Source organism: Coenobita brevimanus, chromosome 75 (assembly GCF_032717465.1).
Source record: "Coenobita brevimanus isolate Jiangsu-jjx chromosome 75, ASM3271746v2, whole genome shotgun sequence".
NCBI classification, from domain to species: Eukaryota; Metazoa; Arthropoda; class Malacostraca; order Decapoda; family Coenobitidae; genus Coenobita; species Coenobita brevimanus.
In genome coordinates this window covers 3,903,080-3,930,959 of record NC_137028.1, presented here as the reverse complement: position 1 = coordinate 3,930,959, position 27,880 = coordinate 3,903,080, and the positions used below count along the sequence as shown (strand labels likewise).

Sequence of the window (27,880 nt, the reverse complement as noted above, 5' to 3'; positions counted from 1 at the left end):
TCACTTAAGTAGATTACTCACAAGTTAACAGATCCTGTAACTAAATTTATTCCTGGGCATTCCTGATTAAATAACTGCTATTTCTTCTGGTCACTGCTTGTACTTGTAGGGACATCAGGAGTATCATAGCAAACCTTGGCAGTCATGTCTTTTAAAGGTTCTAATTCCTTTTGAGGCACCAAGTCAAATTCCATTATGAAGTAGTAGAAGTGCTTGTAGCAGGTGTTTACATGGGCTTCCTGCAGCAGAAGATAATGTCCAAGATTAATACATTTCATGTACTTTATCATTAAATTAATATCAACCCTCACTTTCACACACATTATGCTGTGCTTATCAGATCATCATCCTACCTCTTTTTCCCACCCAAAGCTGGTGTGAGGTGGGGTCCAGAAACAAGGACAGAGAAAAACATGATACAGGCAGAACTAATATTTCATTCAGCATTCACATCTACCTCCACCCCACAGGCATAAGCATAAACATAAGTGCTTTATATTGTGGTACCTATCATATCAAGCCAAACTGACTGTTATAAGGTTAAAAGAAGGGTGTCAAACACTTGTCACAGACTCCTCCATGAAAAATTTATCCAACCAGTCTGATCACTTGTCAGTTCCCTAGTCTCACCAACCTCTTTACAGTGTACCTCAGTTTCTCCCATTTTCATTTACCATATCTATCCACCTTCTTCTTGGACTACCACATATCCTCCCACCTTCAAACTCACTCATATATATAGTACTTCTGTAACCACCCTCCTCATAAGCATTCTCTTCATGTTATCACATCATTTAAGCACACTCCCTATAATTCCAATGTCCACAGACTTCCATCCTGCACATCTTTCATGAATCACATTACTGTATTTCTTATCCTATCCACTCTGCAAACTGTGCACACCTTTCTCAATAACCCCATTTCCACTGCTCTAACTCTTGACCTTTCATTTTCATGCCACACAAAACTCACTCACACCTATGTTAATGTGGCATACAAATCCTTCATGCAATCCTCTTGTATCTACCATATTCAAACCTCCATTTCATATCAAGGCCAACATAGCACCAACCACTTTCCTTCCCTGTGCCATTCCAGTTTAAACATCCTTTGAATATTTACCTTTTCCTTCTATCACTGCATCCACATAAAACTCTATTTATCTCTTCCTTCTACCACTGCATCCACATGCTTAAAACTCTATGTACCCCTTCCTTCTTTCACTGCACTCACATAATTAAAACGATATTTGGCTCTTCTTTCTATCACTACACCCCCACCTACCACCATATATACAGCTTTTACAAACACTAAATCCACTGAGCAAGTCAAAGGATGGTTTTACATTAAAACCCTGCATTTTTTATTACTCCTCTGAACTGGTTAATGGAAGGTTTTACATTAAAACCCTTCATTTTTTATTACTCCTCTGAGCCGGTCAATGGAAGGTTTTACATTAAAAACCCTCCATTTTTTATTAATCTTTTCAGACAGTCAAAGCAAGGTTTTATACTAAAATCTTCTAATTTTACACCTAGGCTTCAACATTTTTCTTTCATATGGAAAGAGTAATACTGGCTTAACAAAAATTGAGAAACCAATGCTCTTTCCACAACACAAGATATCTGAATGCTACAATTTAAGAGTAAAACATGATGAATTATGTATTGTCAAGGTTCATGTCCTCTGTCAACAATATCCTCATCTGTAATTCACCCACAATATGCAGGTGATATACAGCCTGCTTTAGCCAGCCAAAATGTTGTAAAATATGTAAGCAGTGAATAAAAAGGAATCAGAAGTGACAGAGTTAAGAGAAGCATGCAAAGAAACAACACAGTAACACAGGGACATCCGTGCCACGAGCATCCAATCTGGGATTTCAGAGTAAATAGCGAAGCATTGCAGATTATGATACAAAGCATAATTAAGCCATCCAACCATCCATCCATCATCGAGTCCTATGTTGCCCCATGAGGAGCGTAGGAGCCCGGGGCTAGGCAAGTTGGACATTTAAGAGAAGAGTGACCAGCCTCACTCATCCCTGTGTGGTATTACATGAGCAATCAACCCCAACCACCCCTTGGATATAAACCTTCACCAGCTCAATCCAATTGGAGCGCCTCAATTACCCACTAAACCACCAGGCGCCATAATTTGGTTATATGGTTACCACCCAGCATAGTAAATGGTTTCTTGGTGTACAGGAAACCATTTGGCTTGTCACTCAGTGTAAAGTCACCCACAGGGTGAAGGAACAGGAAAGAATGAAGGAAGGAATGACAAAAGCGGGAGTGTAAAGTCACCCGTAGGCAGAAGGATGAGGAAAGAATGAAGGAAAGAAAGACCGAAGAGGAAGGAAGAAAAGAAGGCAAGAGGAGAGAAAGGGCAGACACCCATTAGCAGCACTACATCAAGTGAGTGGATGGTGAGCATCCCCACCTACTCAAACAAAGCACATGCAATACTGTATAATAAACATCCATGCTACAGTGCCAAACACCATGCTAGTAACTCACCGCTCCAATGGCCACTATGCGATCAAAATGGTGAATATACACATGAACAAACACTCTGAAGAGCCGGGTCAGAATTTTTTTGCATAAAGGTATAAATGTTTTTGGAAATGGAACATCTGAAAACAAAAAATATCATATCGTTAAAACACATAAGAATATGCAGAGTCCATGCATTATGGTACTGTGCTAGTAATATCACAAAAACTTGGTGCACTATTACAATACAAATGCAAATTATCAGGTTAACTACAGTATATCAACATTGGCTAAAGTATATAAATAATTGCAAGTTATATTCCTGTGTTATTCTAATATACTGGAGACTTGAAAACTGAACTCCGAAAAGGATAATATGAATTATAGTTTAATGTATAGAGTACTATGAATGCACAAATGTGTATACACTGATGTTTGCTTTTACAATATTTAGAACAGTTATAGTCCTGTGTTATTCCAATATACTGAAGATATGAAGACTAAGCCCTAAAAAGGGCAATATGAATGACAGATTAATATATACAGTACTACGAATGCACTCATGTGTATAAAATGATACTAGTTTTTACAACTTTCTTTTTCCAAACAATCAAAATCATGCTTTATAAAAATCATTCTAAGACTCAAGTGAAGTTTAATATTATGAGACTGGCTTATAGGTAGGAAATACACAATAAACCCTCCCTATAACGGACTAATTGGGGGAAAGCCTGGTCCGTTAAAGCCAGAGTCCATTATAACTGAAGGTCTCCCCCTAGGTGGGATTTCAAGCAAGTTTGAAAAAAAAAAAAAATGAGTACAGCAGCATATTCTAGTACTAAAGAGTTAAACTATACCCATTTTACAGTAACCTGGCCAATAATTTTGTCCTTTTGCAGCTTATTTCACAGCCTTGCCATACCCTTCTTTGTGATAAGTACAGTACTACTACAGTCTGTTATTACAACTCCACAATCATGATACGGAAAGGGCAACTTCAGGCCAGGTTTCAGAAAAAAGGGTAGAAAACACATGTACTGCAGCCCCGTGCATCACATTTAACGGACACTGTTCATTGTACCCAACATAAGTACGGTGGGCTTCTTGGCATGTTATATACATATCCACTTTACTGACATCCGTTATAACGAGGGTCTACTGTACCTGGCAAGAATTTTACTGCCTATTTTATCATCATCATCATCATCATCTTCATTGAAGGAGTACATAGAGATAACAGGAAACCTAGAGGCCCATACCAAGGTTATTGATGGAGAGAGGGGAATCTAAAATCAACCAACCTTACTCCATTCAAGGAAGGAGTAAGATAAGGTCCAGAAAACAAGAAAAAAACAAAGCCTGAAAGAGGGAGAACTATTAGGGGCATGCCCTGTGAAATGGGCCAGACACTCATTCACACACTATTCAAACCCCCAGAATCCTAGCTCCACTTCACTGTAGCAGAAATGGCTTGTGAGACATCACATTCAGAAAACCAAACATGACTAACAACTCACTTCGGGCAATAAATGGAAATCCTTACCAACTGTGACTGGGAAAACATGCTCATCATTTATCTGTGCCTCCACCCAGTCCATGAGGAGGGAGATGTACTGTGTGGCTGGGAGGCAAGTGGGCTTCTTGTACTTAACACCATCAGCCCATAGGTATTCATACTTCTGTCCCCCAGACATGGTAGGGCAGGAAGTCTCTGTGCAGTACTCACACACCGTTCCATAGATCAGGTTAATGCGGTTGAAGAAGTCTACAACTGAAAAACAGGGATACAGGTGATGATGATCTAATGGGTGGGCTTAAAACAAAGGGAAAAGCTTAACTCATTGCATCTGGTATTACCATAAAGTGTTTTTAACTTTACCTTGCTATATCCACAAAAAAATTTTCACCTGCGGTAAGACAAAGTGTACTGAAAGGGTTAATGAAGGTTACATCTAACCCCTGCGCCCCAACAGAATAAAATAGCCTGGTGGAAGCATGAACAAAATTTTTAAATTGCCCATAGGCAGAAGGAAGAAGAAAGCATGAAGGAAAGAAAGGCAGGAGAGGGAGTGTTTCTTTCCTTCATTCTTTCCCCTTCCTTCTGCCTATGAGTGGTTCTACACTAAGTGACAAGCCATATGGTTTCCTGTACACCAGGAAACCATTTACTATGCTAGGTGGTGATCATATAACCAAATAATGGCACCTGGAGATTTAGTGGGTAATTAAGGCACTCCAATCGGATTTAGCCTGTGCAGGATTATATCCAAGGGGAGGTTGAGGTTTATCGCTCATGTAATGCCACTCATGGATGAGTGAGGCTGGTCACTCTCATCTTAAATGTCACGACCAACTCGCCTAACCACGGGCTCCTCAGCTCCTCATGGGGCAATATAGGAGTGGATGATCGATGGATGGATGGTTACTGGAATGATGGGGTTAAGTTCTTTATTTCCCTAAACAATTTGGAATACATAATTGCAAAACACTTGAGGCTGTCATGAAAGGCAAAGGTCTCCAGCTTATCATCTCCTGTCATCCATTAACCTCCTCAGCACAAGTATGTCATTCTATTTTGTTTCTGCTACTACCACATGTTTTTATTAGGCTCCCTTGTGGAGGGGAAACTGATGAAGGCTATAATTATCCCAATCAGTTAAAAAAAAAAAAATCTATCCTACACTGAATAACAATGTCTGGAGATAGGAAAATACAAGATAAACTATGTCACTGGACTGAAGGGGTTAATGAAGCATGCTATACATCCTTATTTGCTACTGATCAGTCAGGCATTAATTTATCATATGCCAACAGTATTAGTGGCAAAAAAATATATCATAAATATATATATATATATATATATATATATATATACAGCAAAACCTCCATATAAGAGACTTCAATACAGTATACCAGAATTCACTTTTATCGGACTTGAGGAGCCGACCTGACTAAATTCTTATATATCGAGAAGAGTTCAATATAGCCAGAGCCGTCCGGACTGCCTGACCTCTGAGAGTAATATGTCACTACCATCACTTGCCTTGACGTTGTCCCTGCACATCATTTCCCCAATAGTCCCCAATATACTGCTCGAGGGTGACAAGTGATAAGTGAACTACTGTGTACAGACAAAGTTTGACAGCATTAATATGTTATGACAATATGTAATAATTACAGACATTAATATATAAGTACTGATATGAGTATCACTTACATAATAAGTCATGTCTTGTGTACAAGGAAAGTTGAACACATATTCTAGTTCATGAATGTCAGACCACCCCGATGTTTTACAAAACTTTTAGGCTATAAAATACAAATATTTCATGAGCATGCAGTATGACCAATTTGAGCCAGTTATCTGACATCATGGAAAACTACCTATGGAAAGGTGCCAGACAAAGACACACCTATGCACTGTTCAGTATTTAACCCCAGGGAAAGCAACTGGAAGGGATGAGAGCCCGAAAGTATGATTGAGGGCACAGGGCAGGAGATAGGGTCAGCTAGGAGGTTCGCCATCATGCTACGTTATGTTATGCTGTCAAGCACATCTCCATTTCACTTTGAACACTAAATCTCCATAACCAAGAAGTAACTATAACTCACTTGCAATGAAAGATTACACAGAGGGAAAGTGAGACAGAGAGAGAGAGACAGAGATACCTATTCATTCTACTCAATGATGCACCATTTTATTAGTAGCAAACCACACACTCCACTGCTGATAGAGGGGCAGCCATTAATCCACAATACAGTTACAATATCTCTCTCCATCTAATCAAACCCCTCAGCTAAGTCTATCAACAAGTGAACATATTTAGTTTGTAAGATCGTAAATAATATGGTGTCTAAAGTGTACAGTACAGTGTTTGAAAAGTGTTTAAAATTAAGCTGTAACAATAAAGAATTTTCTAAATGCCAAAAAATTACAAAAAAGGTCTACATTAAATTTAAGTGCTAAAGTTAATGGAACACCTTCAGTTACAGGTGTACAATACTGTACAGTATAATTTAAGTTTCAAAATTACGTTCCAATTATGTGCCTTAAAGTTGAGTACATTACAGCACAGTACTGATTTTGTATAAGTTCCTTTAAGTTAAATAAGTGCATCACCTACCTCTCCAGTAAAATCATGTCTACTGTACAGACTCCACTGATGGACCACTTCAGCTATGTTCACCACAATAAGGTAAATACATGACATGTTTATCAGTGTACAGTACAGTATTATTATATATATTATACCACTGGATGATGGATGGATGGATCGTCATACCATTTGATTATTGTAGTGCATGTATGATACAGTATAGTACCACAATGGTAGTGAAAACAGTTGGTGACTCCACAATGAAAAACAGTTGGTACAATCCGGACTAATGTTTGATATATACCGGTACATCTGAAAAAGTCTGGGTTAGCAGGATAAAGTCCAGATGTCGCTTTTATCAGACTTTCGCTTTTTTCGGACTGGCTTGGGCCCCAATTAGTCCGTTATAGTGAGGATGTACTATGTATATATGTATATATATATATACAGCCATACCCCGGTTTAATGATGCAATTGGTTAAGTAAAAATCCATAGCTAGGCAGGGTATCATATCTCGGGGTAAATTTAACATGTAAAAGTATATGGATGCGTTTTTGAGCCTTGGGTTTACCCCCCAGCCAAGTCCTAAACCCACCCAAATAAGTCCAAAGACAAGTTTCTAGCTAACCTAAACCCCCAAACGGCATTAAAACAAACTAAACTAAGCCTAAAAGCAGTTTATAACTCACCTAAATGAAAAAAAAATCTGAAAATCATCAAAAATATGTCTGGAAAAAATCAAACTTAATAAACTGTACCCCAAAATGACAATGTTCACCCCACCTATGATTAAAACATATTAATCTACAGTCATCTCGCCTAAAGTGCACCTTTGCAAAGTGTGTCTTGCCTAACGTGCGACAGAGGTCTGACAATACTGTATTTAATTATTTAGAAAGAGCGTTTGCTACTTGCAATGTGCGACAGGCATGAAAAATTGTAACAAATACGGTATTCTCTCGCAACTGGCGAGCATAATTTGTAAAGCGCAATGGGTAAGGGTGGGGCTGGTGAGTATGTGTGGTGGGGTGCTGGGGTGTGGCAGGTGTGTGAGTGGTGGCCACAGTTGCAGGATGATGATGTACTGTCTGACCTGGGCTTTGAGGGTTTCCTGGAGCAGCAACAGGCAGCACCTAACCTAGTGCAAACTCAGATGTGCATTCCACAAAACTGGCCACACAATATTGTGCTTTAACAGCATTCGTTAATCACTGGCGCAATTGTCACCAGGACTGCCATTTGGTATTTTTCATTACCAAATATGGGGCAATTTGGTAATGAAAAATTTGATCGGTAATGATTCTGAATGATTAATTACCAAAAATTCCATCGGTAATGATTCAGAATTATTCATTACCTGAAGAACTTTTCATATGTATGAGTGTACCAAGGATGGAGACAGTGGGTTATCTTTTTTCTTTTTTTTAATGCAAGAAAGAAGGAACCAAAGGCTCACAAACTGTTCCAAGAAAAAAAAAAAAATACAGAAGAGAGCCAAAACCCCTCCAGTAGTGATGAGAGTGATAGTGAGGAACGGGATGTGGTCCATGCAGAACAGCTGTTGAGTGTTTTGATTCAGCTTCCGTGGTACAGCCCAGGGTACCACAACAACAATTTGCATTGTCTACCCTCTGTACAATGCTGGTAAGGTCTTGAATTTTCATAATAAGCATACAGTATTACTCTTGCATGTTTCTATTGTAAGTTTTTCTTTTGCATTTTAGTAAGGAATAGGTATTGATGAATCAATATATGAAAATTCAGGATGTGTCACCCATAAAGCCATTTTAACATGGGATCCTATGATTTGCAAAGTGTGAATTTATAAAGTGCGACGGGCTGTGTCGCCCATATTCACACACTATACGTGAGATGACTCTAAGTCTAAAAACATTTTATAAATGAACATAATTGGAAAATTTAAGACTAAAATATCATCAAAATCACTTTTAAAAAAGCAACACTCATTGTTGTTCTTGGGTTTGGTCATCATTCGGCAGGGTAGGGTGGTATTTCTACCACCATTGCTAAGCCAGGGTATCACATCTCGGTGTCTCTCACTCTCTCTCTCTATACAATCAGTCCTCTGCTAACGCGGTTTGCTGTAGTGCGATATTGCTCTAACGCAGCACGATTTTGCAGAAGGAAATAAACATTCTAATGCAGGCACTGTTAGCGTAACGCAGTAATCTGAACCTGGCGGGCTGTGATGCAGTGTGCATTGTGCAGCCTCACAATACTTATGTCATCACCCACCAATCACACTTCGCCTTTCTCACTCTCCCAGCCACCCAACCAATCAGGACTCCCTTACCTCCCTCCCGCCTCCCGCAATCCCCACTCGGCCCACTCCTACCCACACCATCCTCCTCAGTTTGCCTTATGTTGCGAAGGATTTGAGTGTGTGTTCTCCCCCTCTACCTCATCTCCGGCAGCATGTGTCTGCTCTTCTCCTTACATAAGGTACAATAAATAAAAAAGTCCTATTGACCTAATGTATTTTTTGAACCATATTAATGCTTTCTAAGAGGATAAAATTGGGGGGTAAAAAAATTTTTCGCACCACTAGGGTAGAAAAAGTGTGGAAAAAGCGGAATTTGGACCCTTGAAAAACTATATGATATAAATGTACTGTGCTACTGTTTTTAACTTACCATGAACGGCAATCCAGTCATTCAAATCCTCACCAGGCGGGAGTTGGACCACATTACGAAGATTGATGCCAGAATTCAAGGAGGCTTGAGCTTGTTTATGTAAGGAATACTTCAGTGTTCCAGGTTCAAACTTTTTCTTAGGTCGGAAAGTCTGCAAAACACGCGCAATATATTTCACAACAATATGAGGTACGTTTTAAGTGATATCTCAATTACATATACAGTGTCCCTGTATATGGTAGAAACTAATCACAACATCCCAGTACCACCAATAGACTCTATTATAGTATTGTATTTACATTAAAAAGGAATACCAAAACTGACTGCTTACAAAAGTTGTTACACAGATCCTGGAATATATTGTATTAGATGCTCTGTAGTACCAACACAGCACTTTGAAGTTACTGCTATTACCAGCACTATAATATACAGGTATTTTCCTGTACAGTACTGCACAGGATTATATATACTACAATAAAAACTACAGCATGTTGAACTATTTGATGTGTGAAAAAGTTTTTAAACTATGCTTGACAACAACCTGAAGATTAGTGTATGCAGCAGGAGCACAGACTGATGGCCCTGTCCTGCATAGTCCCAATTCACCCCTGGACAAGGTGTAGCACTTGTTAGCTCATCAAAAGGTAAAATAAGAGGGTGGTTAACATCATCCCAGTAGCTGTCCTTGAACAACACTCCCAAGAGGGGAACTCAACCAGTACTCAAAACCCAGGCTGAGACTACTAATAATACATTCCAATTCACAGCTCATCCTCTGGTTATACCTCCTCTTTCCCTGAACCTCGCAATGTGGAAGGACCTTGTTCTGACCCTGGAAAAGTGCTGTCTGCCTCAGGGAGGTGGGTGTTTGTTTGTGGTTGATGGATCTGCTTAGCCAGAGAGACCAGGGTAGAACAACAACAACAATTTGAAAATAAAACATACATTCCTATTTCTGATCTAAAACTGCTGAAGGAAATTGTACAATATACATGACTTGATGGCCTTAACATTCTTACTGTAGCCATCATCCTGCTCTACTTCAGTATCAACACAAAATGAGCTCAAACATTTTGGAGGACATTATGTGCTGGAGGTGGGACTGATGCTACTCTATGGCTAGTTGTTAGAAGATATTCAGGGAGCTGTTGCCTCTCCTAATACTGAGAGGGCTCACCCTCTGTGCGAAGAGATGTGTGTGTGGCATGTGTAAAGAATGTAAAGCTCTATGGTAGTATGACATGGGCAGTAAAGGAAGAGGATATTCATAGGTTCAAATGTGCAGAAATGACAATGACTAGGCAGATGTGTAGTGTGGCCTTAAATACGAGGACTGGGGAGGGGGGGGCTAGGATTACAATTGAGGAGTTGAGGAAGGACAGCGCTGGAAAGTATTGGTGTTGTGATGAGGAGATGTAGACTGAGATGGTCTGAGCATGCTGAGAGGATGGAGGATCAAAACTGGGTGCAGAAGGTGAGAAGTGTAATCATCGGGGCAGTGAGAGGCAAACCAAAATAGAACTGGGACAAGGTCATAGTGTGTGACCTCAGGGATAAGGAAGGCTGCCAGAGATCAAGCAACAAGGACAGCCACCATTAGGTGACCAAGACCAACACATGCATTCATGATGGAGTCTTTATAAATGATACAAAAGAACAAGAAGTCAAACAAACACACATCCTATCAATACCCACTTCTTCAACACAAATTTTTGTTCTTACAACAAAATATCTTCAGGAGCACCAGCATGAAACTGTTGGAATTCCACAGTCCACTGAGGTTCACATCTCCATGAACCATGGTTCACAACAGTAACACCACAATAAAAAATGGCCAGCATCCAACACTAGATATGAAAAGATTACACAAAAACATGACATCCAGAGCCAATCAAAATCTTCAGCAAAGCAGTTCTGTATCCTTCTGAGCTCAGTGTAAAGAATATGCTTCCTCACTTAACATTATAGTTTCCTAAAAACGACTAGGAAACTATCATGTTAAATGAAAACAGTGTTAAGAGAGGTTGTCTTAAAGCAAAACGGATTTTTTTTTTAAAGAGGCAATGAATGGAGGAAGGAAAAACAAAGGAAATAAAAAGAAAAAAAACACACGTCCATGTGCCAAAAGGCATCCTCCATTCATAAAATATTTATAACAATTGGATTTAAGTAAAAGTGGATTATATTCTCATAATGAAATACAAATAAATGTCAAAATGGGCTTTATTTTGTAACAGAAATATATCAGAATGTGCTAAATATTTCTCTCTCATCCTAAATATCATGACCAACTTGCCTAGCCCTGGGCTCCTGCGCTCCTCGTGGGGCAACATAGAATTGGATGATGGATGGATGGATGAATGGACTAAAAGTTAAATTCTACAGGCATGTTAAAGAATTGCTGTAGGCATTCCAATCAGATTGAGCCAGTGCAAGTTTATATCCAAGGGGTGGTTGGGGTTTATTGCTCACATAATGCCACTCAGGGATGAGTAAGACTGGTCACTCTCATCTTACATGTCAGCACCAACTTGCCTAGCCCCGGGCTCCTACGCTTCTAATGGAGCAAAGTAGGATTGGATGATGAATGAATGAATGAAACCAAATATGGCATTACTTAAACCAAATATGGCATTACTTTTACTATCTAAATAAATATGTCACTTCTTGTTGCTGAACCCCAGTCTGCCTGGGTAAGCAAACCCATAGCCCACAGGCAAGCAACTGTTTCTGTGGGACTGTCCTACAGAACAGTGCAGATGCAGTGCTGTTATCCGGCACCCTCTTGTGGTAGACAGTGCCGTGCCTTGCCAGGGTCAGACCAAGGTACTTCCCACAGCCAGGCACAAGAAAATATGAGGAGGTTTGGTTCCCAAATGGACATCATATCTGTTTCACACACAGTGCACAGTGACACCACATGTAGGCACCTTATCGGCGCCAAATATATGACTAAATACATAAAATTGCCACTTCCTAAACTAAAGAGTACAGTAGTTACTCTTATAACAACAGCTAACACTTTCAGCCTAAAGAGTCTCTCCTAAATTAAATATAACTCGCTGACATTAGCCAAGTCAAAGTAGATGTCCTTGGGCTGTAGACTTTAATTACTAAAGCCATGCTTTTCTTCTGAATACTCTACTACCTGTATGCATCTCTTACATTTATTCCTTCAGTCTGATGACATGTGATTTTGTCTTAATCTTGCTACTTTCATAGACTTTTGTAGCTTAACCCCTAAAGCCTGCAAATTCCTCAGAGCACCCCAGCTCTTCCTATATCTCCCATCTTTCCTATCACTTCTTATTGCTTTTCTTTCCTTTACAGGTGGCTTTACATTGAGTGACAAGCCAAATGGTTTCCCGTAAGCCAAGAAACCATTTACAATTCTGGGTGGTAACCATATAACCAAGCCATACATGCTCCCTACATGTCAACAAGTGGGTTGGTGGAGGGTTAGTGCCCCTCCCTGTAAAATAAATAACTCAAAGTCAAATGGCCACCCCTTACGGGATAAAAGCGCCTGGCAATAGATAGATAGATCTATCCCCAGAACCACAATTACAGTCCGATTTTTCTACTTACTCGGATTGTAATTTTTTCTTAAAGATTACAAGAGCTTCAATTTACACACCTGAAAATGTGTATCTCGCGCTTATATGTCCAATGGTTACCGTACTTGCGACCGCCAATGAAAAAAAAAAGGTCAACCCTTGAATCTGCCAGAGAATGGCTAATAACCATACAAACATAACTGTAAACAATCAGAGCAGGGCACCTCCACAATCACTTCTGCAATCCACAATTTCTGCAATAACGGACCTCATGATTTCAGTTGCAAAATTGCGATTGCGGCAAACTCGCCCAAAACTTGCAATATTGCATTACAGAAGTACTTCCACAAGCACAATCCTGTCCACAATCTCTCTTGTGGCAGTTGGTGTCAGTTACTACAGGCTACAGCATGACTTGTGAATATCAAGCTTGAACAGGATTCCCAGTCGGCAGCAGCGTCAGGTGAGGACTTGCTGAATCAGTTAGCAGTAGGGAGGGGCAATACCAGGAGATACGATACAATATACTATAAGCCAGCATGGCTGTACATTTTGTGGCACGCATAGCGAATCATGCACAGTTGTGCATGATTAGCTATGCGTGTCACTGTGGGAAACTAATGTCATAAACAGATTATAAATACAGTAATTCACTACATTACCAATCGATTTACCCCCTGTTTTTGCACACTGTATTGGAAATTGTGAAACTGGATTGCACTTGCGGTACTGAGGTAACAGAACTGCACATTCCAAGTTTATTGCGGAACTGCGGTAGCGGACGGTAAGAGTCAGAGGTTGCGGAATTGCAACTGCGGAGCTGAATTTTAGATTGCGGTGCCCAGCTCTGTAAACACTGTACTGTAATATATACAGTAATCCCTCATTTATCCAAACACCATAGAGCCCAAGGCATGTCAGGGTAGTGGCAACATCCAGATATTGAACACTATTCCCCTACCATACCCAGACCCTACCTATACCCACCTCCAACCTATACCTAGCCCATTTGTACAGTACCTGTGCTTAAATTGGTAGTGTGTTCCAGTCATTCAGGCATATTTAGACATCAAAACACACATAGGAATATCCAAAGTAATGCTAAACACCAAGAAAACCATGCAGAAATACCAATGAAATCCAGAAAACACCCTACCCAAACACTACTGTATGTACAGTATCCCTCCTTATTTTGGCAGTGTTTTCCGGTCATTCTGCCATATTTTGACATCAAAACATACATAGTATTATTTAAAATAATTTTCAAAAAAAAAAAAAAAAAAAAAAAAAAAAAAAAAAAAAAACCCTACCTATACACCATGTACTGTACAGTACCCCTCCTAATTTTGGCACTGTTTTCAGGTCAATCTGCCATATTTAGAGACATCAAAACATACATAGGAATAGCCAAAGTAATGCTAAACACCAAGAAAACCATGAAAAAAAATTACTGAAAATAAAAAAAAAACACCCAACCTACTGTATACATGAATGTATGTACAGTACCGGTTCCCGTCCTAATTTGGCATTGTTTTCAGGTCAATCTGCCATATTTAGACATCAGAACACACAGGGATATCAAAGGTAATGCCAAATACCAAGAAAACCATTAAAAAAAAAAAAACATTGAAAACCAAAAACACCCAACCTGTACACGACTGTATGTACAGTACCGTACCCCTCCTAATTATGCACTGTTTTCAGGTCAATCTGCCATATTTAGACATCAAAACACACATAAGAATATCAAAAGTAATGCTAAACGCCAAGAAAACCATGAAAAAAAAAAAAAAAATCATCCATCCATCCATTCATCATCCAATCCTACATTACCCCATGAGGAGCGTAGGAGCCCGGGACTAGGCAGTTGGTCCCAACATTAAAAAAAAAAAAAAAATTGAAAACCAAAAAACACCTGACCTATACACAACAGCATGAACAGTACCCCTCCTAATTTTGGCAGTTTTTCAGTCATTCTGTCATATTTAGACATAAAAACACACATAGGATTATCCATATTAATGCTAAACATCATGGGAAAAAAAAAAAAATGACGACGGTTTGAAAATCTGTTGTCTGTGATGAGTGATTGCTCTCAGGGCTCAAAACAAACTCCATGGCCAAATATGCCATCGAAAATTGGCTATACTGGTATAAATGGTATACTATCATCTTCGCTGGTGTTTATACTATAAGATAAGCTAATAAAAACACATGAAACTGAAAAGTAAAAGTCTATCTATCTACCAATTGCCTGATGCCATAATCCCGTTAGGGATGGCCATTTGACTCTGAGTTATTTGTTTTACAGGAAGGGGCACTAACCCTCCACTAACCCACTTGATGACACGTAGGGAGCACGTAATTGTTTGGTTATATGGTTACCACCCAGCGTTGTAAATGGTTTCTTGGCTTACAGGAAACCATTAGGCTTGTCACTCAATGTAAAGCCACCTGTAAAGGAAAGAAAAGCAATAAGAAGTGACAGGAAAGATGGGAGAAACAGGAAGAGAGGAGGGCAGGCACAGAAAAAGAATGATAAAGGCTGAGGAAGATGTAGGCAGCACTACATCAAGTGAGTGGATGATGGTCGCCACCACCTACCACTAAAAGTAAAAGTAGCTACACAAATTCAGCAAGAATAAAGTGTTCATGAGTAACACTTACCTTCATATAACTTCCCACCATCCTAGTGCAAAATTTTGCCAGCACCTTCCAAGTGTTAACATATGCCTAGATGCAGAATTTCGTGAGCTTTTTCATGCTTACTGTGGAATTTCAACACGACCAATGGTAGTAAATAATTGCAAAAAACTCTGAAAACTCACGAGTCAATGTTTTCGCCACAGAGGAGGGTAAAGACTGAGGGAGTGAGGGGGAAGCCGGGAGGGTATGGAGGAGGGATGGGAGGGGGGGAGATGCAAGGCTGTGGGTGGGATTCTCCCCTTTCTGTCAACAAGCGGACGGGCACTTTTGCCGTACATTTACTCGTAGCTTGAGGTCTGTTATACACCGAGTGGCCATGAACACAATTCACCGTGACCAGGGGACTTTTGACTGGTAGAGAGGTGGACAGCCACTGTTGCTGAACATGTATCCGCAGTTTGTTGTCTGTGTTCGATGGAGGCAGTGGTTGAGAAAGACTTAGTCCCATGGCTGCGCGATATTAGACATTCGGAGGGGAATGTGTACAGACATTTTGACACCGCTTGTGGGTTACAGTCGTATTACTCAGGTGATGGAGGTTCATTGGGCGCGATAGGACAACTGTGCAACTTTGATCATTCAGTACAGGGGCAGACGGACATTTTAGCCCTGGCTGTGGGTTACAGACTACTTCCCGCTCACGGCACGAGCCCAGCGGTCACAAATCATGATACCAAATATTTGAACATGTCGGCTGGAAGCTGAAGTTCTCGGGGACTTATACATCTGGATAAAAGCAAGTAAATTCAGATAATGGTTTAACAGAGCCAAGGTCCAGCATCTGGATAATGAACACGTCTGGATACCGAGCATCCAGATAAATAAGGGACTACTGTATTCCTCAGCATAAAGCAAGGTGAAATAATGATCACAAAAGGAAAATAAAGTTTATAATAATGTCCAGCTGGGAAAACCCCACATGCCTGGAAACAAAGGGAATGGATGAAGGTGGAGGGAGTGTGGTGGTGGATGGAGCGAGGAAGGGATGTGTTGGGGGTGAGGAGGAGTGGAGGAAGAGAGGAAGCATGCTTGCTACGGACACCAGCTATGGTATCCAGGGGGTACATGAAGGTATGGGTATGTGGAAGGCCATAATTAAGAGAGGACCCAGTGGGTCAGAGGCAGGCGGAGAGATGACGGAGGTGGGGGGAGTCACCCTCCCTCTAGAGGCCCAATCTGGCCATACCCTACCAGATACGCTGGTTCCCATTGGCTTGGTCCCATATACGTCATAAAAGAGGCAGTGCTGCCTACTGCCAGTTTTTGGTAGGCTCTGTACCATCAACAGACATGGGACTTTGTGCTATATTTTCTGAAACTGTTGTTTGGTAGACATAGGTCTTTAGGGGTTAAGAGAGACCTTTCAATGGTGAGGTTAGACATGGCCTTATGTAACTCCCTCAGTATGAAATATCCTCCCAAAGTTGGGTAAAATCATTTGCAGATAGTAAGAATAAACTAAAGTAGTAAAAGGTATCATCGGACTGAAGGGAACAAATACATCAATACCCAGTCAAAACTAGTCTGACTGATACCACACTCTTATTCATCAATATTTTGAATGTGTACAGTACTGAACATAAAAATGAAGTTGGTATGCTATGAATGCTACTAAACAATTAAAGGTAAAATACAAGTTTCTATTTGAGGCTTACCCTTCAGATCCTCATGACACACTATCTTTCCATCTGTACAACATACAGTACAGTACCAGTATACAGTTCCTTGTTCCACATGTATGAAAAAACATCATGTAATAGGCATCCACCTTCAGCACTGGCATTTACCTTAAAGTATCATATGGACATTAATGTGTAAGGTATTGCAATCTCGAATACTGCAGTCTGATATGCACACACCGCAACTCACAACTAGAATTACCAATATGACTTTCAAACTAAGGTATAGTACTGGTACATTCTGGTGTACCATACTTCATTACAATACTATGAATATAATAATACAGTATGACAACACAGACATGTCAAAAGCTTATTGAGAGGAGCGATAACAGACAGCACACTGCTGTGTGATGTGCAAGAGCATCTGAGTCAAATGTCACTCCTTCACATCATCCTGTTGGCCTGCAACAAACATGCACAGCAAAACCACCCAAGCTTCTAAAGGTAAGGCACGATGGCCTACACAGTTCAGTATTGGTACAGTATTTAGTAAAAGTACATCAGTAGTTAGTTAAAAATATCTGATTTAGTTCTAGGAAAACAATGATTTGGATGTATCATATGACAAAGCAGTATCAAGCATACATTGCTATAATAACATAACTATCATAAATGCAAAAAACTACTTCAAGTACAATACACCTTACTATCATAGGCAAACTAGGTATATGAGAGAACGCAACAAGTACAGTACGGGGGGTTAAACAGAATTCTATTACTGTAGGGTACTTGAGAAAACAACTAAAGTACAAGTGGTTATACATAATTATATTACTGTACTGGAACTGCATTTGCATAATAATTCATGTAGTTCTAACTTTTTCATGGCAGGGAAGCCAGGGTAGTTTTTGTACACAACATCACTGTGTGAATGTGAACAAAACCACATCAGATTTCAACTGCACTCAACTGCACATGAAATTCAATGTACTGCGTGTGAGTCCTGAATGACAAATCAAGACAAAGTGAAGGAACAGAGGTGTGTATGAGAGCGTGTGTAAATAGGTTTTTTGTCAAACCAGTATGCAAGCTCAGAGGTGCACATTAATAGAAAAGGAAGTTAAAAATCATTAGTCACAAAGTAAGGCACTACAGTACTATATAAAATAGATTACAGTAATTGCAGAAAATGTTAGTAGGTAGCAGCATTTACAGTACAACTGTATACAGTACAACAATCTCAAACAGGTGTACAGACTGTACTAGTGTTGTTGATATACCATGGTACTGTACATCAAATAACACATGTTTATGACGTAGTGTAGTAACTCCTTATACGTACACATATTAAGCCAATCGCTTGTTTCAGTGAACCATCAATTTCTAAATAATAATGCTGACAAGTGCTAGATACCTGTATTATTAACACAGCCAACAGAAAATGTGCTGGATATTTATTATGGTAACATACCCAATGGTGAATTTATTATTTAAAACATCTTTAAGCAGTTTCATGATCATGTACAGTCTCTTGAAATGCTTAAACACTGCAAAACATAAAGTACCATTACCAATGCATGGTACTTAATAATATGCAGTCCTGCACATAAATGGCAAAGATATTCATACCATTTAAAAAAAAAGCAACATTATTATTCAGCCATTAATGACCATCACAATTCTTTACACACATTTACTTAAATACATACCATAATGGTAATTCTGAGAGGAAATGGCATGAGCTTACGGAAAATTACAAAATCCAGCTCTTTCATTATCAAATACAGTACATGCTACAGTATCAGTGGGCAATGGTGTACAAAGGGTCATACAAGTGTTAAAGGAAAGGTTTTGTACTTGCCTGTTGTTTTTGTCATTTAACTATCACCACAGTACTGTATTAATATACTATAATGTAAGCACAGTGCAAACTGAAACTTACTAGGAGCTTGAACACTGCATTAGGCCTAAGTACATTACTGTACAGTATATACAAGAACTTGAAATTATAATTAACTGCATGTCACTTGAATGGCCACGACACAACATAAAGATGCAAGAAAACATTGTTGTCTTCCCTTGATAGAGATGGAGTACCAATTGTAAACCCCCAGAAAGGAACAGCACCAAAAGCCTTTCCTGATGTGCATGTCTGATCAAAGTGCTATGAGGTAAAGTGCCTGCAATACCAAATGCAACCCAGATTAAGCAGAACATTCAGTACAGGATTCCACCACCTTTAAATAATCAGAAATTACTCACTTTTTTGGAGTTTAACTGAAAAAAGAAAAATTGTGTAACATTTAGAATAAAGGATTGAATAACTTAAAAACTGCAGCACATTACAAATCTTACTTCATTGCACAGCTCCAGAAGTCAGGCCTCCTATTTTCATATACAGGTACACTATTAAATTTCCTATCCTGTCTATCACTCCAGTATATGATTCACCTATGGAAACAGGTTTGAAAGTGCTGTATTATGTATTCCAGGATTATCTGTATCAGTACACAATGCTATACAGCCTACTGCTATACCTACACTGGTCCTGATATATGTGCAATTACAGCCAAATGTCTCTCAAGCAAGCTGCTGGCATCTGACAAAAATGGTGGAGGGAATAGGCTGTGATAGACTGAACTAAATCTATCAGTTATGAAAGAGAGTATGACTGATCATACATCCTATCCAAACTCTTATCCTCTCCACAACTGATGCAAAATGTTGCCAAAGCAAGTCAAAACACATTTGGCAAGAAATACACCTCTCTTTTCTCCATTCCTGTGAGTGAACATATAGTTTGTCATCGGCAATTTTTCCAGATTGTTTTGGCTCACCAAACATTTTCAGACACCTAATATGAAAAAACAACACTGCAATATCACAAAAATCATCTTCATTTCGTCCTACATATATAACAACAGCAAACTGCTACGTGCGGATTAACTTATACAAATGGCAGTTGCCAGACATCATGGTATTAAGTACAAACATTTTGAAAGGCAATGTTCCATGCCTGCATGTTCAGCTTTGTTCATTTCACTTTCCCAGTAGCAGTCTCAGTCCCCCAAACCCTTAGGCCCCTTCTCAGACCTTGTTTAACATTTTCCTTCACCTGACAGAAGAGGTTTTCCCTTCCACTTCCAGCTTTGTGTTATGCTTCACTCAATTACTGTATTTACTCTCTAACATTCTCTCCATATCCAAATCATTTCAGTCTACCTGTATGCATCACCAACATGCAATATCAAAGTGCCTTCTTACTTTTGCACAAGATACTCCCTTAAGCAGGAACCTACACTCAAATCTGTGGATATCATCATCTTTAACTGCTGCAGTACAAAGATAATTTGTGTACTCTACTGTACTTAATTCTTGTCACCCAGGAAAACCTTAGTCAGCTAAGAAGATACCCCTTGTAGCAATGGAGTTAAAAACATTCTCCAATAACCTGTGGAGATTGTCAGGTGTGAAAGGACTGATCTTGCTGGTGAGTCTGAAGTGTGTGGAAAAGTTCTGTTACTTGGGAGACATGCTATGTGCTGGAGGATGGGGCTGGAGCTAGTTCTGTGACTAAAGTGAGGAGTGGCTGGAAGAAGTTCAGGGAGCTGTTGCCTTTCCTGACATTGAGAGGGCTCTCTCTCCATGCTAAGGGATCTTTGTACGCAGCATGTGTTAGGGGTGTATAGTCATGCTGTGTGGTAGTGAGACCTGGGTAGTAATGGAAGAGGATATTCACAGACTCAAACATACAGAAATGACAATGATTAGGGTGATGTATAGTGCATCTTTGAATGCAAGGCCTGGGGGGGCTAGGTTCATGATGGAAGAGCTAAGAAGTAGAATGGGACTAGAGTGTAATGGTGTTGTGATGAGGAAAGGTACATTGAGATGGTTTGGGCATGTGGAGGGGATGGGGGATGACAGTTGGGTGCAGAAAGTGAGAAGTGCTAACATTAGGGGTCGGGTCGGGTTGCGAGAGGTAGAATGAAAATGACCTGGGACGAGGTCACTGAGTGTGATCTCAGGGATAAGGAACTGAGTAGGGAGGCTGCCAGAGATCAAGCAGCATGGAAAGCTGCCATTAGGTGACCAAGGCTGACACAAGCAAGCCTGTTGGAGCCATTACAAACATAACCAAACGATATGAATGTATTTTTTTTCTTGGTTGACTATCTCCAGACGATTTTATTCAGCTTTGGATGAGCCATTTGTGGTGGAGGAGTTAGCTGACTGCACATATTTCACAACCAGAACCAAAGCACTAAAGTACAATAAGAGAAATTCCCTTTCATGAGGAGGGAATGGCTTTTTAATAACTGTCACAAACTGTAAAAATCCAAATTACAGAACTAGATGTTACAAAGGCACCACAAATGAAATGTAAAGTGCCACAAATGAAATGTAAAGTGCCACAAAGGAAATGTAAAAGACTGCACAAATATTATATGAAATACAAGACTCACTTGTAATTAGCATCCATACACAAAACTAATTTTCTTAATCGAAGCCTAGCTGAAATACAGTAGCTACAGTACAGTCACGCCTTAGTATGCAATGGGGTTACATCTTGTGAAAATGGATCACGTACCAAGAAATTACATACTGAGGTCAACTTAACATGAATTCAATGGGGACTGGTAGGGAGCTAAGAACCACGTAACCTAAAACCTTAAAAAAAAATTCTGCCACCCACCTTAAGTAGATATTGTATGTCATAGGCCAGTCTGGGTCATCACCCAGGGGAGGGCCTGGAAGATCAATCGAGGTAGTCAGGAAGAGGTGAGGAGCAATGGGAAGAGCAAAGGGGTGAGGCTGAGGGAGAGTTAAGCAGTAAGGCTGAGGGAGAGCATAGCAGTGTGGCAGGTGAGAAGCACTGAGGTGAGACGTCGGGAGACTGCTGCAGTGAGGGACCAGGAGTATGCTGTGGTGAGGTAGCAGGAGAGTGCTGTGGTGAGGGGTTGGGAGGGCACTGCAGTGAACGGGTGGAAGAGCACTGTGATGAAGTACCGGGGGAATGCAGAGGTGAGCCAAAGCATAGTGTTTGCACCCCATTCAATGATGGACTGGACTCTTCCAAAGTGCAGGAGGAAGTGATGGTAATGTGTCACGTTGCCTTCTTCTTAGTTGCAAAGAGCTCCCTGTACACCCTCAAGCATTACTCTATGCCATACATTGCTATGTCACTCCTCACCAGGTTCAGGTCATCATCCTGGATGGAGGCAATGGCACTGTCAATCCTAGCAGGGAATTCCTTTAGTGTCTTGATGTCCAAGACACAAATGAGCTTGTTATTCTCAACGTCCTCGCTGCATTTCTGCTACTCCACCACCTGCTCCCTTAGCTTAAATAGCTCAGTGAGCTCCCCTATGGACAACTGCTTGGTGTGGCTCTCCTGGACCTCTTGCACATCAGCCTCGTCAACCTTGCCAAACCCTGCCTCGTGGGAGAGGTTGAGGATTTTACGATGGATGCCTTCTACTGCCCGAAACCTCATGAAGGAGTGAACACACTCTGGTCACATTTTCCTCCAGGAGGTGTGAAGTGTGATTGCCTGTACCTCCTTCCATGCTGCCATGATGTTATCAATGGTGTTCTTGATGTTATATTTCTTCCAAAACTGTTGCTCTGTGTCAGTTTCCCCAAAGTCACTCATCCTAACCACTTTCTCCATGGCATAATGGAGATAGTGGGCTTAAATGACAAATAATGCTTTGGTCCATGGGCTGGAGCAATGATGTGCTGGGGGGCATGTACACCATTTTTATGTTGTCCACCCAACCCTCCATAACATTTGCGTAACTAAGGGCAATGTTCACTAGGAGGAGGAAGTAGTCACTCCAGCTGGCACAGTCATGCAGGCAAGGGACAGGTATCCTGTCATGTAGGATCAGCAGAATGCAAAAGTCAGCCAAGCCCTGGGGTTACTCTTCCAAATAACACCCAGGTTCTTAACGCCCTGCTAGTGCCCAATGGTTCTTCAAATGACAGATGAGCAGGGATTTCAGCTGATGGTCCCCCCCCCCCTTTGCATTCACACCAAGGACGAGGATCAGGTGCTCTTTGGCTCCTTTGGCACACATCATTCTTCCTTACTGATGAAGGTTTTCCAGAGGATTCATTTCCAAAACAGGCCCATCTCATAAAACCCATGGACCTGTGTTGGAGAGTAACTCCTTCCTTTTTAATCACCTTCAGCTTGACAGGGAAGGTCTCAGTCGCCATGTGGTCAGCGCTAAAAGCCTCCCTGTATAATAGTAATGTGTTGAAGGCCAACACAGACCTTAAACTGCTTGAACCACCTGGTGCTTGCCTTGAATTGCTCCTTCACCTCCACTCCTCTCTTTTTCTTGAGATCCTTCCACAGATCTAGCACCTTGGTGCAGATCAAACTATGATGCAGGGTCTGCTTCACTCGGTTAAGTTCGCTAATCCACAGTGCTCCATCTCCTTCATAATGGCATCCCTTGTTTAGTTAGGCACTTAAATGTCAGGATAAGCGTGCTCTATGACACAGCTAGGGCAGTCTTTTTTTTATTATGGCTGAGACCGTGGACTGGGGCAGCTTAAGGACTCCAGGGATCTTGCTCATCTCCCGCCTATCGTTATGGCATTTAATATCCAATTCCACATCCAGGATATGGCTACATCTTACCTTTTTAGGCTTGCCCTTGATGACCTCAGTAGTACGGTACCATGTTTTCCAGAAAAGATATTACCCTTGCCAGACATGATTTCCCAAGTCACATGTTTAAGTGGTTCACACACAAAAAGTTGTCATTCCACTTAATATTGCACACTGCAATATTCATTGCACAATGGTGCTATTATATGACAACAGCAATGGTGTTTTGATGGCCTTGCATGCACAAGACAGTTATGTAACACAGGGAATTCAAGGGAGATGATCACAGTTACAGGACACATGAGATAAGGTTTTCAAAGGGGTGGTGCAGAGCAGGCCGAAGGTGCAGAAACCTCAGATTGAGGTTCTGCGTATGTAAACACTGGATGGCCATCTTGGTTCAAAAGTCGGACTGTCAGCTTGTGCAGGCAACACCACATATGCATGAGACTGTCATACAGGGCCAACACAAGTATTGTATAAGTGAATTCCGTGATCATCAACCCGAAACTGGGTATAATTTTTCTTTTCTTTTTAATTGTTCTATCGATTCACCACATATTCTACCACAGCATACTGGGGCATGACCGTACGAGCAACATTAAAACAACTTCTGGTTCATTCCTCCCTCTAAACAACAACATAGACAGCTGTCAAGCACTTGGGATATTTTCATACCATTATCTTAAGCTGTTTTCAAATTACTCCAATTTCTTCTTGCCCACCCTTAAACTGGCCTCCATGAATATACCCCTGGATGACGGTTAGAGGCTTGCTAGTACAGTATTTATCTTACTGCAAATAACACCAGACAAGTTTACTCGCTACAGTGAAATCCCTAACATCCAAGGGTTACAAAGTCAGGCTAATAAATTAAACCATTTCCAAGGGGTATTACTTAAAAACCAAGTAATTTAAAGAAAAATGTACACTATCGCATAAAAGTACATAATAACAAACAATAATTAATGGCCCCCTGTGTTTCTTATTTACCTGCAAAGGTATAGAGAACAACAGATCTGGGTCCTGAACCTGTCCACCCACGGTCCAGGAAAAACGAAGTTTCATATGGCTGTGTGGCACATGAGAGGTGTGAATGAAGAAAGCTAAGAGGATGGAAGTACTAGTAGAAATGTTCTCAAGAGTGCCTGGTACAGCATGATGGTAATGTGTGAAGCAATGATGAAAAGATGTGAACCAGAGGAATGGGAGGGTGTAAAGTATATAAACTCAAATAATGAATGAACTAGGACAATGTATGGAAAGAGTTCTGCTGTTGATGAGTGGTGAATGGCAGAGAGGAATGAAAGATTACAAATGTATCAAGCTGAAGTGTATGTAAGCTAAATTCAAGTTTACCAGTGAAAGTGGCAGTGATTGTGATACATACACTTTGTTATGATACAAGCAAGATAGAAAAAGGCAAGATCTGGATTACAGAACGGATGACCAAGTTTTGATGAGCGTTTGTGATGGTTTACGTGAACAGGAAAGTTGACATGAAAGATGCAATGGATCATTACCGAGATGCTGTTGTTGCTTAACCCTGGTCATGCCTGGCCCTGAAGAACTGTCAACTGCAGGTAAACAAACGCCTAAATGAGGTCATCCCATAGGTTCCCTACACCAGTGATGTGTTACTGGCTTAATGTGGCATGTGTTGTGTAATACCCAACAATGTGTGGGCCTATTCTACAAGCAGGATGCATGTCACCTGTAATTATGTAGTACCAAGAGAGAACAATAATGAAAACTGACGGAAAACGTGTATCAGAAAATGAGATTATGCAATAGTAATTACCTGTCACTGAAGCTGTATGAAGTCATGCATTCACCCAAGTCTGTCTGTCTGTGTACAGGATATCTTATATACAGCAGTTACAAGATTTCAATGAAACTTGGTCGATATGTGGGAAGTGGGTTAGGGAAGAGCTGATCAGAAATCAAAGCGGATCTGGATGCAAGAAATTAATTTTATTGGCAATAGTGGAGGTATGCACTCTCAGATTGTGCAACATGGCAGACTAAAACTGTAGAATTACTGACTACCATGAGACAGTACAAGTACTGGTATGGTGTGACAGAGGAATTACAGCAGTAAATCAAAGCTAAATTTTATTGGTGTTGGCAGAGATATGAGCTCTCTCGGTACTTTCTAGTTCATATTTTAAGCACAGAGATGCATAAAAGTATACATGGTACTGGTAAAGAGAGATGAAAAAATGCTGGAAGGACTGATTATAGACTTATTGAGAGATATGATCAAATGTGGTTGAGATCAAAGTGGTGAGAAGATACTGCAGAGGTTTACTTGATCATACAATTGTGGTACTATATGCAAGGTTAAACTGAAAGAAGCGATGTGGATAACGAAAGGAAGGAGTGGCCAAAGCAAAAGATTGAAAATGGAGAAGCTGAGACACAAGTCACATATGAAAACCAGGGTTAGGAAGTGGAGGACTTAAAAGGCAATGAACTGGGACCTACTGGCTTACGACAACTTGTGGAATGCAAACAGGAAGTGTGTGGTTAAGAATGCTAAACCTGTGTATGGTGTTACAAGTTTAACAACTAGTAAAAGGAAGGGTACAGACTGGTGGGATGACTGGGCAGTGGAGGCAGAAAGAAGTGACTACTGTACATGGAATGCAAGACTGGAGTTCAAATGAAAGATGGAAACATACTGAGAATAAGAAACATGCAAAGAATTACTGAAGGAAACAAGATGTGAAAATGCAGAAACAAGGGTGTAAAAAAAAAAAAAAAAAAAAAAAAAATAGAAGTGTGTGGAATGAAAATGGAAGAATACTTAGAAATGGAAGCAGAGTAAGGAATATGATGCTGTTAAATTAGGTATGGTACTGTACCATAATATGCCTGTCAATGTTGGTGATGGACATGCTGCTTTGTGTGCGGAAGTGTTGTTCTGTTTCTTCGGTGCATCTTGTCCAGTTTGATTCCTTGTAATCTGTGTATCTGATCTGCGATCGCTCTGGTCTGGAGTGTATTCCTACAGTGATAATGACAGGAAGGTATCTGAGGGGAGTCTGGGTTCCATCTGCCAGGTGGTAGTGAGTGCAAAAGTGAGCAAACAGAATGTAGCCTAATGTCTGGAAGAGAGGGGAAGTGGTGTGCCTGGTGTGGGATGTACCATTAGTGTTTTGTGACGTGTCACTGAGAAATATATGTTGCTGAGCTGTGATGCAATACTGAATCCTCAGCAGTTTTCACTGTGTTTGTAATTCAGTTTTTAATATTTGAGTCCCAGCAATTAGAGAATTTGTGTCCATGTCTGGGGGAGAAGCTTAGGGATGTATTATGCTGGTACTGCATGGGAGTGGTCAGGGCAAATGTAGATATTAATCCCATTCACTCTGATGACATATTTTCATTTTATTCTTACAAATTTGAGTCAGTTTTATTCAATAGCCTATAATACAGACATTCTGAACAGAAGAGGTTTGATACATAGCAATAATCAGTTCCTTTACTACATCTCCCCAAAGCTGAATAAATTCATCTGTTTAGGGCCTGATAAGAATTAAATATAAGCTATGAGTCTGAAAGGGTTAAAAATGTCAATTTCTTGTTTGCAACATCTGACACACAGTGACTGGTATAGGTCTAATTTCATGTCATTCTAGAAATGTGACTGTGTTGTCTGTGTTGCATCTTTGTGGAAGATGGATGAGTGAACAAGTCAGATGCAATAATGGACAGAAACAGGTGTTTGAGAATCTCCACCATGGCCAATCTGTCATTCGCAATATTCTGCAAGACAACCTTTCAGTGTAACAGAACTGGTATACGACGGCAATCTGAAGGTAGAATTTGTTCAGCATTCGCATTTCTATTAAACTACAAGGCAAATCGGTCCTTATATCTACGATAATACTTGACGATACTAAAAATACGGTACTTAACTCTAGTAAAGATCTTAGCCAACGTAGGGTTAACCTATTAATATCCTGTCCAGTGCATGTACCTTTTTTCTGGCGATGCTGTCACAAGGACCATTCATTTGCCATTATACCTGACATACTTATAATGAACAATCCTGTCAATATAAAAACTTACTTTCCCTTTCTGGAAGAACTCGACGAAGCCACCGAGCGAGGCCATG

At 40.4% G+C, this 27,880-nt stretch overlaps 1 protein-coding gene across 1 annotated transcript; it reads right to left on the bottom strand.

Annotated features, from left to right (window-relative positions):
- On the bottom strand, positions 1-27,880 carry Mob3 (MOB kinase activator 3). Its single transcript, XM_080278858.1, has 5 exons — positions 27,835-27,880; positions 9,248-9,398; positions 4,039-4,266; positions 2,520-2,635; positions 1-239 (listed from the first exon to the last, which is right to left on the bottom strand). The coding sequence occupies exons 1-5, from the start codon at positions 27,877-27,879 to the stop codon at positions 78-80; spliced, it is 702 nt and encodes a 233-aa protein (XP_080134984.1). The 5' UTR covers position 27,880; the 3' UTR covers positions 1-77.

What these genes read in the sequence shown, in the direction of transcription:
- Mob3 (XM_080278858.1), bottom strand. Translation starts at nt 27,879, where the DNA reads ATGGCCTCGCTCGGTGGCTTCGTCGAGTTCTTCCAGAAAGGGAAA. An exon ending in TGTTTTCCCAGTCACAGTTG is followed by an intron (nt 2,636 to 4,038) that starts GTAAGGATTTCC and finishes TTTTGTTTTCAG; the next exon opens with ATGTTCCATTTCCAAAAACA. An exon ending in GCATAGTGGCCATTGGAGCG is followed by an intron (nt 240 to 2,519) that starts GTGAGTTACTAG and finishes CTTCTGCTGCAG; the next exon opens with GAAGCCCATGTAAACACCTG.